Here is a 19,714-nt window from a genome sequence, read left to right as displayed (position 1 = left end):
AATGCACCGACAAAGCATCTGTCATTCTCTATAAATAGGCTGCATAAGGACTATTACCTGAAGTTACCTGAAGTTACCTGAATTAGTCTCTTTTCAGGTACTGCGTCAAGTGGATGTCGAAATTTTTGAGGGAAAAAAAGTCAGAATTGTGTGATATGAACTCGCAGTTATGAGATAAAAAAATGTCGTTAACTCAGAATTGTGAAAAATTAAATCAGAATTGGAAAATGACCTGTTTGATTTTTTTTTTCTCAGTTTCGGAATCGGGCTTCAATATTAACAGCGCACTTGTAACCTCTACCAAATTAAATTCCAGTTGTGTGTGTACTTTCTAAGAACAGAATGTTTTGTATTCTTATAAGAATCTGTAAAATGTCACCTACCTATTTGGTCTGTGTGTGTGTGTGTGTTTAGGTTCGTAAGGAGTACGGGAAGTGTTTGCGGACTCACTGCTACAGTGGGAAGAGCGTGGATTCTTCAATGGGCTCGAGCAAAAGCTCAGGCTCGCGTGCACCTGGTCGCTACTCCTCTAGCTCGCAGGTAGAGGACATGACTTTGACAGACACACAAACACACACACACACACACACACACACACAGTGTACAGAATGTCTTGTCAAACCAACACATCTTTAACTGTTCCTCACGTGCATGACCTTCATAGTTGTTCAAAGCTGTTATTTGTGTTTTCTCTTTGTGTTTTCTTTTCTCTCTCTCTCTCTCTCTCTCTCTCTCTCTCTTGCTTGTTCTCTCTGTCTCTCTCTCACTCTCTCTCTCTCTCTCTCTCATCACAAGGTCCACCACCAGCCTTGTATGACAAACTGCTCACAGTTACAGTATGAACAAGTAATTATCTGCTCTCTAATATTCTACATCCAGTTCATTACTGCTGCTTTTCTCTGCTGTCCCTGAGCAGCAGTGCAATATTACTGATACGTGCTACATATTCCAAACTGTATTAGACGCTTACGGCAAGCATAAATGAGTTCGATCTCATGCTTGCTTGCTGTTCTACTTGCTTTCTTATAGTGCACTACACAGGAATATGCATGATTAGCATTTAGCATCTCGTCAATGCCTCGGTGTGTGTGTGTGTGTGTATGTGCGCGCGCTCGGTGATGCAATACAGTGCCGAGGTGTGTCACCTTAATTGCATGCGATGGGAATTGGTCATTAACGGAAGCCGCATTCGCAGAACGAATACACGTCTAATAATACACACTTCATTTAAAAGAACAGTGCAGTAAAAAAAAAAAATTTGAAATTTACACCGTTTTTCTTCAAAATGTCATCATTCCACCAAGGCAGGAAGCTATGACGTTAATGAACGTCCCTCTTACCCAAAATATTTCCCGTACGCACACACCCAAATCTTTATACTATACCCGATTCGAACAGCATCGTTATGTAAGGAATTCAAAACTTAAGGTAGTGTGCTGTCATAGGGAAATGCGGCCCGATGCTAAACGCTTTACGGTTTCAATTCAATTCAATTCAATTTTATTTGTATAGCGCTTTTTACAATAGACATTGTCTCAAAGCAGCTTTACAGAAATATCAACACGGTATACAGATATTAAAGGTGTGAATTTATCCCAACTGAGCAAGCCACTGAGTGGCGATGGTGGCAAGGAAAAACTCCCCAAGATGTTTTAAGAGGAAGAAACCTTGAGAGGAACCCGACTCAGAAGGGAACCCATCCTCATCTGGGTAACAACAGATATTGTGAAAAAGTTCATTATGGATTTATATGAAGTCTGTATGGCGTTAAGAGCAGCCGTAGTCCCAGCAGTCTGGAATTAAAGAAGATTTGAGCTCCATCCAGAGGCAGAAAGGATCTGGATCTCTAGTATCTCCATAAATTCGTGTGGGGCTCGGCGAAAGGAGAGAGGGAGAAAGTAGAACAGAATCTAGTCAGGGTAGGCTTGAGTAAACAAATACGTTTTAAGCTTAGACTTAAACACTGAGACTGTTTCCACCCTAAAGTTGATTGTTTTCCAATAACAGTCGCCCCAAAGGTTTTCCTCTTGTACCACTTAAATAATAATATACTATAATACTTCATAATTGCGTCTGATGTTGTGGAAGCTCAAAAAAACAGGTTAGTTTATGTTCTCGCTTACTGTACATTATAATAACGACAAATATTTGACTGTTCTTTTTTCTCTATCTATCTTTAATTAAAAAAACAACAAACAAACAAAAAAAAAAATCACTATCTTACTTACTTAAGAACCGTTAATGAGAGACCGGAAAGACTTCGTTTTCGGAATGTTCCATTATCAGAAAACTTACAGTTACAGCTTTGCCTTTAACTGGTACAAAGCACCGACGGTGGAATGCTACATAAACATGTCATAATAGAAATCTTCACTATATTGACCCTTTTTTTATTTGTTCAAATTTGTCTAAATATAAACCTTTCATTCGCTGTTATAGGAAATGAATCGATACTTTCTGACCAATGAGAACAGAGAATTCGACAGCTGTAAAGCGTACGCTCCTGTACTATCGTAAAATCTTTCTGTAAAAAGTATGTCAGTGAGATTTTGTTCATGTTTATAGATTACAGATTAGATTAGATGTTTATAGGTTATTGTATGAGCAAGGGAAGCTGGCATCAGACAGCAAAGATGTCTCTTTGACAACATTTGAAGCACCGTGGGATCTCTGTTTGTTACATAGTGTAGTAAATCTTTGCGGGTAGTTTGGACGAACCTGCTCATTTGGATTCTCTGTACGAGGAACAATCCGATACAAATCACCATATAAGGGATTAACTCACGGTTGTTCGTCTGATATGGAACTAGAGCGGTGTACATGTGCTAAGACGACTCCAGATACGTATATTGAGATGCTCAGACATACTGTAGACATGCAGCTCAGACGTTCTTTGATAACCCTGCCTGTGTATAAATATGTAAATCATACCCCGAAACACACATGCATATAGGTGTCAAAAAGCGTGTGAACCTGACTCGCGTCTCCGGCGCGCTCTGATAGTCCAGCCCGTGTGTCTGTGTAAATGTCAGTAAGATGAGTAATGTAGGCTGGATAATTGCATCCTCTGAATTCCAGCGTCTCCTCCTGAGCAGTGATGGATGCCAGAGCGACTGGGTCCACAGCAGTATTTTTAATCTTTAACCTGCCTGAGAAAAATATATTCCTTTCATCACAGAGCAGGAGACGACTTCGGCTTTACGTCTCGTTCAAATAAACACTTATTCACGATGGCAAACGAGATGAAATCGGCTGCATTATTTTATCAATGCGCTTTAATTTTCTATTGAATTCATTTGCATAACTTTATTGAAGACTCTGTACACAATATTGTGTTTGATAAGTATTAAAAACGGAAAACAGCATATACTGAATACAATGCTGTATTTAAAAATAAAATAATATGTAAAGGCATGCATTATAATGCATTACGAACACTGGATTCATGGAACGTGTTACCTAATTAGAAAAGCTCTGCTATAGATTATTAAAGATGTACTTACAAAATTCACAAGTAGCCAATAATCACCAGTAATTTCTATGCACTTTCCGTGAAGGCCATATGTATAATGACTTAATGCACTCATAAGGCATTATACGCGTTGTTATAATTATTTATGAAATGTTATTACAGCTTGAAGGATGGTTTATAATGATTTATAAATTGTTGAAAGAATGCATTATAAGTAACAGTTATAACACATTGTATTGCCATTATATCTTCTCATAATGCACTATGCAAAGAGGGACTTGGTGATATAATGTGTTATGAACACTAATTATAATGCATCATGTGCATCGATTTATAGTGCATGGTAAAGAGATCTACAGTATAAAGTGTAATGCATTTTCATAAATAATTATAATATATAGTGTATAATTTAATAATAAAAGCATTATAGCATGATATGACTGTGTTCATAGTTTATTATAGAAATGACCCTCACAGAACGTCTGACTGAAAATATACTAGAGCATGTTATAGTGCATTATTACATTAGTGTCTACACAATTATTATGAACCGATAGTATGCATTATAATTGTTCATAAGAACACTGGAGACCCAAATCTTGTAAATACAAGTCTCTGTATTATATCTTTCAGTGCATATACTATACTAGAGCATGTTATAATGCATTATAACATGAGTGTCTACGAAATGCTTATGAACAGATATTGTAATGCTTTATGTACATATAAGCATTTATATAGGCTTCTGTCAGACATGACAAAGTATTATGTCCGGCAGTGTAAAGTATTACATATCCTATGTAAAATGTTACAAAATTAATGAATTATAATGAATTATGTTGAATCCAGTATTCATAATGCGTTATTAATGTTCATAATGCATGCTAATGTATTATAATGCTTTATAAATACAGAATTCATAGGTCTTGTTAGCTAATTATCTAATCATTGTAATTGTGTTAATTATGGCTGTTTTATACCCATTACTAAACACTATACCATAGATTATTGAAATTTACTTTAAGTATGTATTTAATTTAGAAGTATTTAATTGACAGCTATGAGTCAGCCATCATTATTAATTATGTTCTATTTAATTATTATAATATTATATTCTCTAATAATTGTATATATTACTTATGCTATTGCTACTGTGATAATATAACTATTAGTACTGTAATGTTTAGAGAAACATATTAATAATTATTTGGTATATGATATATAAACATCAACATTCCTTAGTTGGACCATTATTATTAACGAGCTGCGTAATGTATTTAATTTGTGATGAAAAGGATCATTAATTTTGTCACCGCAAAATTAGAGCTTAATACTGAGTATTAATGTTTTTAGTGAATTTCTTCGACTGTGTTTTTTTTTTTTTTTTTTTTTTTTAGTATTGATCTTTAGAAAGTAAACAGATATAAATATTAGGTCTTTATTCTCCCTGAAGTGAAAAGCCGTTGTGTTTATTTCATTGTGTTTGAGTGCACAGCAGAAACAGCTATTTTGACTCGAGTTCTCTAAAACCCAGTGCTGTAGGTTGTACGCGTTGTAATCGTTTCATCTGTATTCATCTGTATTCATCATCACACTATTGTGTCATTACCCGGAGCTTCGACTGCATGAAAAAGCACTATAGAGATGAAAATCTTTGTATCCTAGAAACCATTTCCCTCAATAAGCACCGTATTAGTGAAGTTGTGTCTCTACCACGCATGATGGCTACCACAAACTATTTGCTTGCTTTCAGCGATGCACCTGAATGCTTTTCCTATTCATTTTCTTGGTTTAAACCAGCTGCTTGACTCACAGTAGCGCAGTGCTTTTGTGGGATAATGTGTGGAGTAACAGTCATCACTAGCTAGAGACGGACAATACTGCTGACCTGGTGATGAATGAAGGTTTTGATGTGTGTGCGTATGTGTGTGTGTTTCCGTCAGAGTCGGATTCGTCGGATGTGGAACGATACGGTGCGGAAGCAGTCTGAATCATCCTTCATCACTGGAGACATCAACAGCTCTGCTACCATCAACAGAGGTACACAACTCTGTCTATATTTACCATTTATCAAGCTAGATATGAAAGATTTGACTTGTAAATGTATTTGATTGCAGGAGCATTTAAATCCAGTTAGTACGCAAAACCTTTCATATCCTACAACTCATGGAAACCTCGAATGATCAGCGGCAATTGGTGAAGGGTTACTACAATTTTATCTACAGATTACGCAGTCGAGTCGAAGTCTCGTATTTATTTCAATCGCACGTACAAATTTAGTCAGAATGTTGTGAAAGTAAGTTGTTTTGAATTTGTTATCTATCTATAAATGAAAACAAACAAAGCTAGCTATACAACCGCGACAAAAAAAAAAAGGCATTACTGCATTCCTGGAAGATTTAGCACACGCCATGCCCATGAGGCGCCCTTTCACCGTTTAGTTGTCGTTTTATCATTTTCAGCTACGTGGATGTTGCCTTTTTTGGAGTTTTGTACGCGTCACTAAATTTAAATCAGCTAAAGTGATTGCATTTGCTAATTTACAGCTAATTGGCATTCATATGCATGCCCACATGAGTATGAAGAATCTAGCGTTACCAAAACACTTGGCAGAGGTTTTAATTAGTTTTGGGCTCACAAAAACATTTAGAAACAACATTACTAATAGATTAGAAAATAAGGGCCAATGTTGGGAACAGGACTGGTTGCTACTGACTACTGACAATGTTAGGATAAGTAGGTTTTTCATGCTCCAACAAATCCCCACATGTTAGCCATGTGTGCCATACCCATGTTCACGCTCAGATAAAAGGCACAGTTGCTTGTTATTAAATCCCCTCTAGAGTCACCTTTTTTTTGTTTTTTTTACATTTTTTATTTATTTTTTTTTTAGCTTCAGTCATGTAGTATACCCTTAAACATAATTTGAGATATATAATTGGTCCTAAAGGACAACTGTTGGTATGGCTCTTGCAGTACATGGGGAATGCTTTCCTCTGTTGAGACAAGATCACCACTGGAAATTTCGAAAGCTTCTAAAGCAGCTGAGGTCAGAAGGTTGAATGGCAACTTAAAAACGTTTCCTTTCGATGTTATCCAGAAAGCACTTAGAGAAAGAGCAGCTTCATACTGTGATATTGTGCAATCGGCTTGTGTTACTAACCTGCCCACAGAGCCGCACTCTGATCTCAGTGTGGCATTTTTAAAAATTTTTTATTTATTTACTTACTTACTTACTTACTTACTTACTTTGCGGAACGCAATGAAATGTATTTTTCTCCTGTTTTGCTTACAACACTGAAGATGAATTCAAAGATACGGTCTTAATAGTGTATTAATAAGTAAACGATTACAAATCATTGCTGCAAACAGTTTCAGCCATCTTAACACATTATGCACAGTATAAGCAATTATAAAATTAGGAACTTTCATAATAACCTGAAGTATGATTAACTATTCATTCAATTAATTTATGTTTAAACCCCAAACGATTATTGTTATTCAAGTAAGCATGTATCAAATATTTAATACAGCATTAACCATACATAAAGTAATGCCGCGTTCATATTCCTAAAAGACTTATAGATGGAAGTACATCATTTATGAGCTTTAGTACATGATAAAATATTGAATGTTGCAATGGGGCACATTTTTAAGAATTTAGAAAAGCCTTATTTTATTGATGCACAAACTTCTATCCAACTCGAATGTTCTTCAAATGTTTTTTTTTTTTCTTTCCTCCTGTCAGCCTTTTTTTTTTTGCTTGTGGAAAAGACAAAGACAGCATGGAGAAGACTCCATGCCAGATCGAAAACTAATCAGAACGGATACTGTACAATCAGCATTGCTTTTCATGAATGACACGAGGACAACATGCCACACTGAAAAGCAAAACCTTCACTGCATTGCTAATGCACACAGTGTACTATGTCAGTAATGATAAGCAATACCGATTTTCAATGAAATGGAATAGAGTGGCATGGATTACTTTCAGGATTTAAATCCTCTAAAGCAAACCCCTGCTGTATGTTTTTTCATTAAAGAGACCAAGCAACGTAAGAGCAGTGCAGTGAAGGCTTTCAGTGTTGCACGTTGTCCACATGATTGGTTTGTAGCCAGGGATTAATCATTAATAAGTAAGGACTAAAACAAGACAGGACATGCTGTTATAGAAAACACTTTTCTCCTTATACCACAGCAAATGACCAATTAATACATGCAGTTGTTGATTTAAGAATGACATGTCCTACGCATAATCCTCTCATAGTTATGTTTGATTACCTTGGAACACCTGTGAAGTTTGATTCTGTTATCACTAACATTATAACAGCTGTAATTGCAGCTGGAACTAATGTCAAAGCTTCTGTTTCAGAAATGATTCCACACTATCTGACCAGAATTGAGAATTCATCAGTGTTGTGGTACAAATGATTATAATATATCATCTGTTAATGGCTTATGATTGATGTTGTTATATAAGGCATCACAGAAAAGAATTTAAGCTGTGCTACAATTCCCTCCAGTAATAATGGCCCCCTTGGTAAATATGAGCAAAGAACACAAAATATGAATAAAAAACACTCTGCTGTCATGGATATCAAACAATTGCAAACACGACACAGGTTTATCCTGAAAAAATAAACTTTTATTAAATATAGGTGTGCAACAATTATTGGAATGCTTTTACTCAACACTTTGTGCTACCTCCCTTTGCCAAGATAACAGCTCTGAGTCTTCTCCTATAACGCCTGATGAGGTTGGAGAATACATGGCGAGGGATCTGAGACCATTCCTCCATACAGAATCTCTCCAGATCCTTCACATTTTGAGGTCCATGCTGGTGGACTCTCCTCTTCAGTTCACCCCACAGGTTTTCTATGGGTTTCAGGTCAGGGGACTGGGATGGTCATGGCAGGACCTTGATTTTGTGGTCAGTAAACCATTTTTGTGTTGATTTTGATGTATGTTTTGGATCATTGTTCTGCTGGAAGATCCAACCACGGCCCATTTTACGCTTTCTGGCAGAAGCAGTCAGGTTTTCATTTAATATCTGTTGATATTTGATAGAGTCCATGATGCCATGTATCCTAACAAAATGTCCAGGTCCTCTGGCAGAAAAACAACCCCAAAACATTAAAGAGCCACCACCACATTTAACCGTGGGAATGAGATACTCTTCTATGGCTACCTCTCTGTGTGCAGCAAAACCACCTCTGGGGATTATTGCCAAAAAGCTCTATTTTGCTTTCATCTGACCGTCGAACCCGAACCCATTTGAAGTTCCAGTAGTGTCTGGCAAACTGAAGACGCTTGAGTTTGTTTTTGGATGAGAGTAGAGTAGTTTTTTTCTTGAAACCCTTCCAAACAACTTGTGGTGATATAAGTGACTTCATAATGTAGTTTTGGAGACTTTCTGACCCCAAGACGCGACTAACTTCTGCAATTCTCCAGCTGTGATCCTTGGATATTTTTTGTCTACTTGAACCATCCTCTTCACAGTGCGTTGAGACGATATAGACACACGTCCAATTCCAGGATAAGTCATAACATTTCCAGCTGGAACTTCTTAATGATTGCCCTGATGGTGGAAATGGCAATTTTCAATGCTTGTGCTATTTTCTTATAGCCACTTCCCATTGTGTGAAGCTCAACAACCTTTTGCCGCACATCACAGCTATAGTCCTTGGTCTTACCCATTGCTATGAATGACTAAGGGAATTTGGCCTGTTTGTTACCTCATATTTATACCCCCATGAAACAGGAAGTCATGGTTGAACAATTTCTTGTTCCTAGTCACCCAGATGTACTGAAAATTTCTAAACATCAATGGGAATATACTTCAAATATATTTTTCTCATATAAATTCATAGAGGTGCCAATAATTGTTGCACACCTATATTTATATAACAAATTTTTTTTTTTGATAAACCTGTGTTGTGTTTGCAATTGTTTGATATCCATAAGAGTATTTTTGTGATTTTTTTTAAACAAAATATCAAAAGGTTCAACAATAAAGACAATTTTTCACAGACTTCTTTGCTCAAATTTACCAAGGGTGCCAATATTAGTGGAGGGCACTGTATATATTGAACAAAGCAGTGAACATTTCTCTCTCTCTCTCTCTCTCTCTCTCTCTCTCTCTCTCTCTCGCTCTACACATGCACTGCTCTGAGTTCAGTATGACACTAATGTGCTGTTGTAATGACAGATTGATGTGCAGAGAGAGATGATGTGCCAGGATGGCAATAATTAAGTACTCAACACAGCCATCCACACACATTAACACACACTCTTACATGTACACACACACGCACATGCACACACACACACACACACACACTCACACACACACACACATATATATATATATATATACACACATACATGTGCATACTCACATACTCCTTTTCACTTATTGTGATATTTAAAAACACAGATGTTTTCAGGTGAGTTACTAAGAGATCTAAAATTAACATAAATTTTTTATCTCACACACAGACACACACACAAACACATACACACATATATGCACACACCACACACAGGCAAAACAGATAGACATCACTCATCGCTGTCGGTCTGTAGGATGAAGATAAGGCAGCGTAAATCCAACAATCTCATGGTAGCAACAGGAAAACTAGGTCATGAAAAGTTTTAGTCTGAAAGAAGCTCCCTGTGTTGTTGTGTGGTAAAAATATCATATCACATCCACGAGCTTCTTCACATTGCCAACGATGATACCAACTGCATCCCATCTTCTTAAACAATTAGAATGAAATACTGCATGTTGAAGGCTGAGGTAACTGATTATATGTGGATGGTCATACTTATACAATTATCCTTGTACCTAATTATACCTTGTAACCCAGTTCAAATTGCAGTTATTGCTGGAAATATAATATCATAACAACATATGGTTTTATTTTGACCTTTTTTTGCTCAAACCTCGATGGAACAGTAAATAAAATAAATAAATACATTTCTAGCTTTTCTTACTCAAACCTAAATGGAACAAATAAACAACAGGAATAACCAAATGTTACAGTTAAAGGCTCTTCTAAATCCATATATTGATTAAAAATATATATATAATGTAAATGTACATATATACGGTATATCTTTTTTATATATTTTCTAGATGATATATGATATATTTCCTTTTTTCTATATGATATATGTGTATATATTTTGCTGTGATTTTAACAGCTGGAGATTTGAAGCTAAATTCATTGTATTTTTACGTTAATAAAATTATTCTATGTTTGTTCTATGTTCTATGAAACATTTCGACAGTATCAGCCTTTGTGGAAAATAATAAGTGAAATGAAACATTTGTACTAGAGTAAAAATATAAATTGTCCATATGTAAATTAACGTTATTATTATTATTATTATTATTATTATTATTATTATTATTATTATTATTGTTGTTGTTGTTGTTGTTGTTGTTGTTGTTGGTCTTATTTTTCTGTTTGTTTTTTGTGGTAATTTAATGGTACTAAGTATAGTCATGAATTCAGTTACTTTAATAACACCAACAACAACAACAACAACAACAACAACAATAATAATAATAATAATAATAATAATAATAATAATAATAATAATAATAATAATAATGACAATGATAATGATAATGATAATAATAATAATAATAATAATAATTATTATTATTATTATTATAATGACGATGATGATGATGATGATGATTATAATGATAATAATAATAATGATGATGTTAATGATACTACTACTACTACTACTAATACTACTACTACTAATGATGATGATGATGATAATGATAATAATAATAACAATAATAATAATGATGATGATGATGATGATGATGATAATAATAATAATAATAATAATAATAATAATAATAATAATAACAACAACAACAACTTGGCTCCTTAATATAATGTATTTATCAAACTACTAAAGGTTTCTTTAGTAAGCAGGTAACATATAGCTAAATCTTCTCAACATCTTTTTAAAATGTTAATATATATAATTGCAACCAAATTTCACTTTTTCCTCAGACTACCTTTCCCTAAACAGCCTCTCTGATTTACCTGAACTTGATTGCAAAATGATGTAATTATTGTTGATGTGGCCAAGAAAAGTTCCGCCATCTGGCTGTCAGTCACTACATTATAACCATGAAAGTTCAGTGTTGATTGTTGAATGCTGATTGTGTTACACTTGCCTTTGTCATTTTCCAATTCGAATTGGAATTTCAAGATTTTTTTCATCAGTATGATGTCTTCCACCCACCACTAGTCCACAGCCTAAGTCTAGACATAAGAAGTGCAGGAATGTTGTACTTTCAAACGAACCGTCTCTGTGTGTGAGACATGAGCAACAGGTGAGAAACAATCTATATATTATTACATCAGGCTTTTTGTTGTCGTCACTAATAACCATGGCTAAAATAGCAATCCAGACAGCGGCATGCACAAACGCACGAAAGTCAGCAGATGAATCATTGCCAGGACGAGAGCATCGGGTTGTAGGTTGTGTTTATGTGGGCTGGGTTAAGAACACTTGGTTGTATTATTCAGAGCGCCTGAGGCCATGCTGTAAGGAGACAAATTCACCAGCAGAAGCTGCTTTAGGCTCATTTCCTGCTAACAATGAGAATTATGCACTCATTTTAGTAATTCGGAGGGGAAAAAAAGGGTCCTTCATGTGCTGAAGTTTTTCACAGGAACAACACAGGAAGAAAGTTTGCAAAGCTGCGATTGTTGCTGGCAGAAAAGTGGGAAAAAATCATATTACTTATGTCTTAGTAAAGTCTTTTCTTTTCTTTATCCACCATAGAGTGGCTTACTTCCTTTCTGTCTCTCCCTCTCTCTCTCGCTCTCTCTCTCTCTCTCTCTCTCTCTCTCATTTTTCTCTCCAGAGAAACCAAGCCCTCATTCTGCTTCCACACAGCGTTACATGTTTAATTTATTTTGGGGTATTCGATTATTTCAGCGTGATAAGAGTAGATATGGAAGGCATCCAGATGCTCCCCAAGTACTCAGTGTTTCAAAAATCGAGATACATTCCGGAGGGGAATAATCAGTCGACTGAAATGAAGAAGGAGGAAAAAAAACAGACTGATTACAGGATACATAAACAGATACAAACACATTAATTTGAACATTAGATTGTCAGAGATGCGAGAAGCTGATTCGCATTGAGTTAGAGAGTTGTATCAGGAAACATCACATCATTTGTGAATCACAAATATTGAGGCGCTGATTCCATTACGCAAATACGTGAAGTAAATAAATTTGATATATCACAGATACCAAGTTGCTCATACTGCACATTATTCAAGGTAGTCTCAAGGGGTGTGTCTCAATCAGCTTCCTAGGTCAGTATTTAGGGCACTGATCTGGGAGTCGGCCATTTTAAGGGCTGTGTCAATTGCAAAATCCTTCCAGTGCACTGGATTCACAAGCTAGGGAGCTAAGGAGCTGATTGAGACGCACCTATAGTCTCACAATTTTTTTTTTTTTGTTATTTATACTATGTACAGTACAAGGCAGTCCCTCCAGGATTTAGGGATTTTGTGATCACAGAAATGAATACAAAATCAAGCAAACTCCACAATATTCTGAGGGGCCACAGATTTTCTGCAGATTTGGTCCAAGACGTGTCATGTGATGTCACCACAACACTCATTCAGCCAAAAGCCCTCTTTGATTCAACATGAATACAGATAAAAGGTCTGATGTGATTTCGCCAAGTTCAAGTCAGCAAAAAAGTACACTTAACTCAGCAAGCTGCATCGCAAATTCTGAAAAAAAGCTGCAGCAAAATCAAGCATTTTTGGCCGCAACAATCACAAAAAATAAAAATCCTGTACGGACTAACGAGGGGTATTCAACTAAAATTTGAAAAGGTCCAGTTACATAAATGTCCCTGCTTGCAGATAGTCAGGTAAGTGACTAACAACTGAATGACGACAGCATTTGTTTAGAGCAGTGCGGGCAATGGATGCCTGCTCAGAAGGTTGCGAGTTCAACACCCGGCACTGTCAAGCTGCCACTATTGGCACCCTTGTGCAAGGACCTTAACTCTCAATTGCTCAGATGTATGAATGAGATAAATCTCAGTCGTCTGCCAAATGTAATAAATGTATAAGACAATTCAAACTGTTTATGTTTTGTCTCACACGTTACTTCTATATTTGACTAGCATTATGGACTTTGAACAGATGAGACACCTCTGTTATACCTCTGAATAAATGCATACTTCCCTGTCCAATCTTCTTTATTATCAATTTGTCTTCATCCTTGACTTTTCTGTAACCATGCCACGTTGTCAGTTCGAGAAACAAAAAAGAAAAGAGGAAAATCAGTGAATGCTCTTTCCTTTCTGAGCTCTATCTCTGTAGCTCTATCTCTGTCTTTCTTCTGGTAAACAGTTTACATGAATGGAAATGTTTGGATGAAACACATCAGAGGATCTGTTAAAGAAGCTGAGCTGGTTCATGTTGACAAAACCAGAGTCGCTGACTGTTTACGGGCTACGGTATTTTTTGATTCTTGGAAATACTACGCCGGGGTCTTCTATATGAATACATTTTATTCAATTCTGTGTTTGTATGAGGCATTCTTCAAAAACAGGCTTTTCTTACCACTTTATGATAGGAAATAACCCGATGAATCAAGGGGGATGTGAGGGAGTTGGCATGTGCATATAAACTCTAATCAGAGACATACACGGCATGCGATCGAACATTTTGTCCAGTGTCTACTTCATCATTCTGTATTCATAATGTTTCGACTAAGCCAGGTTGCATATGCTATTTAAAACCCTGCAGGAATCGTGTACTTGTACAGTACATACACATAAACACACATCCCTGCTGTGGTACGTTCGAGACTGCACGGCTGACCAGACGGAGCTGTCGCATCCACATCCTCCTCAGTGTTCTGCCTCTGTTGAACTGTCTCTCATGAAAATGATTCATTCGAAAATACTAACGTTTTGCGCCGAAATGCCCTTTCCTTGTTCCTACCCGCAACGGCAAGGTAACAACACTGACGTTGCGTGGACTTCACTACTGCATTTGTCTAATGTTCTGTGTCTTTTTTTCTCTGTGTGTGTGCGTGTGTGTGTGCGTGCGTGTGTGTGTGTGTGGCTGTATCAGGTGCTATGGCCAATCATCTCATCTCAAATGCTCTGCTGCGACCGCACGGTTCAAACAACCCCTATAACACTTTAGTGGGGGATTCGACCGTGTATAACAACCCCACTCTGAGCATGTACAACACACAAGGTGTGCTGGTCCTCTCTACTCACCTGAGCTAACCGTGTGGGTGTGTTAGTGCATGAGGCATGTGGGTGTGTCAGTGGGCGGGGCTCTGCGCACGCCTGCAGCTCTTGATTTGCCATTCGTTTCATCTCCCTGTGGAGATTTTCCTCAGTGAACATCACACGTCAGGATGCAGACCAGGAGGAAATAAAATCAAATCAAAACCCCTCGTACAGAAGCGAATAACGACTTCTGCCAGTACTAAATTTCAACAGTGAGCTGGGGTTTTTCCACCGCCGTTTACCTGCGATATTTATTTACCGAGCTTAACATCGAGATGTTTGTTCAATGTCGAGCTCGGAAAAAGCATCTGCAGTGTGTATGTGTTCCTGCGGAGATCTCGACGGGAGGCCTGACACTTTTCTCAGCGGCTGCTGCGGCTCCGCATGATGCTGTCACGCCGGCTTCTCTGTTTATTACTCCCTCGCTCCCTCATTCTGTCTTAAACCTCTCACACTCTATTGTTTTTTTATTTTATTTTATTTTTATTTATTTTTTTATTTGCCTCTTGTTTATTTGAGGTATTATTCTTTAGCATGACATACAGTGGAAAAGGTTGAAAAAAAAAACACTACCCACAGACACTTCTATTATGATTCTACATAAAGTAGAAGCAGATATGTCTTCCTCGTATTAGGTGCAAACTACAGCTCGGCATCATGCTTAGTGTTTCTGGAAACCGGAAAGGATTTGAAAGGAGACATCTGTGCTGAAAGCATTGTCGCAACCTTGAAATCTAATATCAATAAAAGCCCTGAAATTATAAGTAAAGCCTGAGGTACTGCTAATGTGCCTCTTTAGACTGATCAATAATCCTGTATATTTTTATTGTGGAAAGGTTTAGCGAGGTCTTTATCTTAACAAGGCCACTTTCTATGTGCTTTTCTTCTCATTTTTGTTCTCGTGTTCTTGTGTGTCCTTTTGTGTCATGCATGTCCTTTTTGACCTGTCACTGAATGCTTACCTGTGCTTTTTTTCCTTCTTCTTTTCTTTCTTTCTTTCTTTCTTTCTTTCTTTCTTCCATGCTGTCCGTTAAGACCCCTACAGAGAGACAAGTATGGGAGTCAAGCTAAATATTGCTTACCAAATGTAATTGTCCTTGTATTTCCTTCTTCTACTATTTTATTTATTTATTTATTTATTTATTTATTTTGAGATTGTGCTTAAGAGTTGCTGATTTGGACATGTTTTCTCCATAAAGAACAGGCAATGTAGAATTAATCAATGGTCTGATCTGAGAAGCCCATTTAAAAGAAAACGAATAAAAAAATAAAATATCATAAAGTACTTTTTTCATCAATATAAGTGCTACCTGGTAAAACAGAGACCATGCAGCGCAGTAGATTTTTACAGTCTTGAGGTATACAGGCAAATGTGTGCGATCAAAGAAAGTTTGAATAAGGTTGAATAAGACATGAATAGAGCACAGAGCGGGGGGAAGAAAGTGCCCTCTGTCACTTGCTCCCACTTTTTCTCTGCTGCCAATACAAGAGAAAGTTCTGGAGCCTTCAGAAAGCTCCACACTTTCTCCGCATGAGAGAGCTGAGATGTCTTCATCCCCTCTCCCCTTTCCACCTTCCACCTTATTTAGCACGTTAAAAAAAAAAAGAGAGAAATATCTAATATAACTTTTCAAATTAAAATGAAAAAATGCGCGGTTGTCCCTTTAATGGGATTAGCCATGATGCAAACCATGTAGTGCTAAATAAGGGTCAGTGTTGATTTGTTGATATTGGAGGCTGACTGTAAAACTGGGTTCTCACACTGAGTGTCAGCATGGCTGTGCTTTATTTGTGTGTTTGAACGTGTGTGTGGGTGTGGGTGTGTGTGTGTTTCTGTATTTTTTGTATCTGACTTCATAGCTGTATAGTTTAACACATCTTTCTTTGCAATGTGTAGAAGAGTGTGAGATCAGGAAAGTTAAAGGGAAAGTTAGCTTAGCTTCAAACTTTCTCAATGATTCTTGACTCAAGGTTATGTGTACGTTATTTGTATGCATATTGTATGTAATCTTTTTTTATGTTTTTGCATGTCCAAAACATCCAGACTTCTGTAATAATCCTCTGTGTGTGATATTTGGAAAAAACAAAAAACAAAAAGAACTTTCTCTCTTTCAGAGGGAATCTTGAACAATGCCCGGGATACAAGTGTCATGGATACTCTACCACTGAATGGTAACCATGGCAACAGCTACGGCCTGGCGGGTGCTGATTACCTGAGCGAGTGCGTGCAAATGATGGAGCGCGGCGGCTACGGCGTCCCACATGTCACACACCCGCACACCCCGCTGGAGAAACGCATACTCCAAGAGCTCACCTCGAACTACCTGCCCCCCTACCTGAACAACCATGAACGCAACAACCTCGTCAACAAGCTCGTCAACAACGTCAGCAACATCAGCAACGTCACTCACGTGAGCAACATTGCCAATGTCAGTAACCTGAGTAACCTCGCCAACGTGAGCAACCTGGCTAACGTGAGTAATCTCGGCAACGTGAATAATAACGGAACTGTGGGTGGTGGGCGGAGCAAAGATGCATCGGCTCCTCCTCTTGGCCTCGCGCTGGACCTTGACGATTCTCCAGCATTCATCCCTGATGAGAGCCTGGGCCTTGAGTTGATCCGTGACGAGTCCGACACCCCTTTGCTGCCCCAGCAACGACCTACCCATCACACCCAACCTCGACCCTCTTTTAGCTCCACCTCCTCCTCTTCTCGCCGCCGTCTCCCGCAGGAAAACAGTGAGAGTTTTTTTCCACTGCTGACTGAAGAGCAGGGCGATGAAACGCCCTCGCCAAGGAGAGACTCAGCCAGCCAGGAGCGGTCTGACACGCACACGTTGCCACGCAGTGGAGGAGGAGGAGGAGGAGGCGCAGCCGAGGATGCACGTGAGCCCACAGAGAATGATGATGTGTACTACAAGAGCATGCCTAATCTAGGCTCGAAGAACCATCTGCACCAACTGCACTCTTACTACCACCTAGGCCGAGGTAGCAGCGATGGCTTCATCGGTCCCGCCAACAAGGACGAAGCTCCACCCACTGAAACCCCACAAGAGCCTGCCCAGCTCGTCACCAGCCTATAGAGGACCACACGACCAACACACACACACACACACACACACACACACACACACCAACGTGATACGGAGATTCCCTCCTGTCATTCCTCACATCATTTCTGTCGCTTTTCCGTACTGGTCAATCGTCCGCAGTCGTAGACATTTCTTTTATGTGTTCTCAAAAAAAAAGAGAAAGGAAACAAGGAAAATAACTTTGGAGATGATTTTGTTTTGTATTCTAACTGATTAAATCGGATCGGAGGACTGTAGATGTCCTGCCTCAGACATGACCTGAGGGTTTTTGTGCAGTTTTATTTCCCACGGACAGACTGAGACCACTGACTCGATAAAGGATTCCTGTGTTATTTAGTGGGATAAGTGAGAAAGAAAAAGTCTTCTCGATGGATTTACAAAAAAAAGAACGAGGAAAAAAAAAACGAACATGCAGACTGAACCACCGAGGCAGTGCATAGACTTGGTGCCAAACAAATAAATCAGATGGAGAAAACGCTTCAAAAGACTATTTTAATACAGTTCTTTAACTGACATCTGCTTTTTAAATGTTTCTCCTTCCTGTGCGATGAGTCCGATACAGTCGTCCCGATAAGTCGAGTGGTAAAATGTGCATTTTTCTGAACTTTCTTGCAAAGGATGACTTTGCCATAGGGCACTTTGTTTTGTTTTGTTATGTTTTATTTCTTTTAATAACAAATATTCAAAAAGAGGAGGGAAAAGAACTAATATCAGAGAGAATTATAAGATATTTCTATGTAACTGTACAGCTACTAGCATTACAGTCTGCAGTCTGCTTTTTTCTGTTCCTCTGTAAGCGTGGTGATTTAGAATCGGTTCTGTTCTCTCCTGACACTCTTGTCCGGACTGCAGTTCTGCTCTCACGCTCTCTTCCGCTGTTTGATTTGTACATTTCACTTTAGCAGCAATTAACGGAACCACAGGAAAAAAAATACAAATCTTGATGGTCATTTTAAGAATGTAACCAGTTTTTTTTTTTTATCCCCTCAGAACTTGATCAATTCTGTCTTTTTAAAAAAAAAAAAAAAAAAATTATTTTATGATTTATTCATTGTGTAGATAAATGTGATATCAGAGTCATGATGCTATTTTGAGCCAGAGGTGCAAATTTCCTTCGAGAGTGACAACCTTAGAGCAAAGTGCAACATGACGCACCATTTGTTTTTTGCCGAGGAAGAATCCAGCCATGAAAAGGTGAAGATTTCTGCATTTAATATGCACTAGGCACTTGTATAAAACGATGGGGTGGATGTTTGACTTATTAAAGCTCAATATTTGCAGTGAGAAGATGAAGAACCTGTGTGTTTCATTTCAGCTGGGTGATAAAAGACTTATTTCTTTCTTTCAAGACAACAGCGGTCTCGTATGGTAAACCTTAACCACATTAGTTTGCGGAAATATGACCATATTTTATTTATTTTTTGGTTGTTTCTTTTTTTCTGTTTTATATTGAGTTTTAAATCAAATTGATTCAAATGACCTCCTGACTAATATTTGTTGTACCAGTGAAACTTGTTTGCCAACAAATAAATTACTGCTTAAGACTGAAATTTGCGCCGGGGTGCTGTTATGTGGGTGGATTTTTTTCTTTCCCTGAGCAACTTTAAATGGATGACAAAAATCTCTGGGGAGCACTTAATTATAAAAAAAAAAAAGGAAACCAATCTGGCTGTAGTTAATAACCAGTTACAAGTGCATTAGACCCAAGTGTGATTGAATCCAGAAAAGCATACTTCAACTGTAAAGGCTCGAGGTAGCACCATGTCTGGAGAAGATTAGTGTGTCAGTCCCTGCTAAAGCACTTCTACTGAATCTAAATGACGGCCTTTTAAGT

General features: G+C 37.7%; 1 protein-coding gene across 12 annotated transcripts in view; it reads left to right on the top strand.

The window, feature by feature from the left end:
* LOC108260972 (adhesion G protein-coupled receptor L3) overlaps positions 1-19,430 on the top strand; it is a 338,157-nt gene extending 318,727 nt beyond the window's left edge. For 5 of the 12 annotated variants that reach the window (XM_017461737.3, XM_017461736.3, XM_047152304.2 and 2 more), the window contains 5 exons: positions 415-540; positions 796-846; positions 5,416-5,512; positions 14,622-14,750; positions 16,904-19,430. In XM_017461737.3, the coding sequence (XP_017317226.1) occupies positions 415-540; positions 796-846; positions 5,416-5,512; positions 14,622-14,750; positions 16,904-17,871 (1,371 nt within the window). In that variant the 3' untranslated portion in view covers positions 17,872-19,430. The remainder of the gene's footprint in view (positions 1-414; positions 541-795; positions 847-5,415; positions 5,513-14,621; positions 14,751-16,903) is intronic. The other 7 variants (XM_047152308.2, XM_047152309.2, XM_053677424.1 and 4 more) reach the window with 3 other exon arrangements.
* The last annotated feature ends 284 nt before the right edge of the window (positions 19,431-19,714 follow it).

This window comes from Ictalurus punctatus, chromosome 29, assembly GCF_001660625.3.
Source record: "Ictalurus punctatus breed USDA103 chromosome 29, Coco_2.0, whole genome shotgun sequence".
In the NCBI taxonomy this organism is placed as follows: Eukaryota; Metazoa; Chordata; class Actinopteri; order Siluriformes; family Ictaluridae; genus Ictalurus; species Ictalurus punctatus.
Note: the sequence above shows the minus strand (reverse complement) of the source record. Positions and strands in the feature narration are given on the sequence as shown.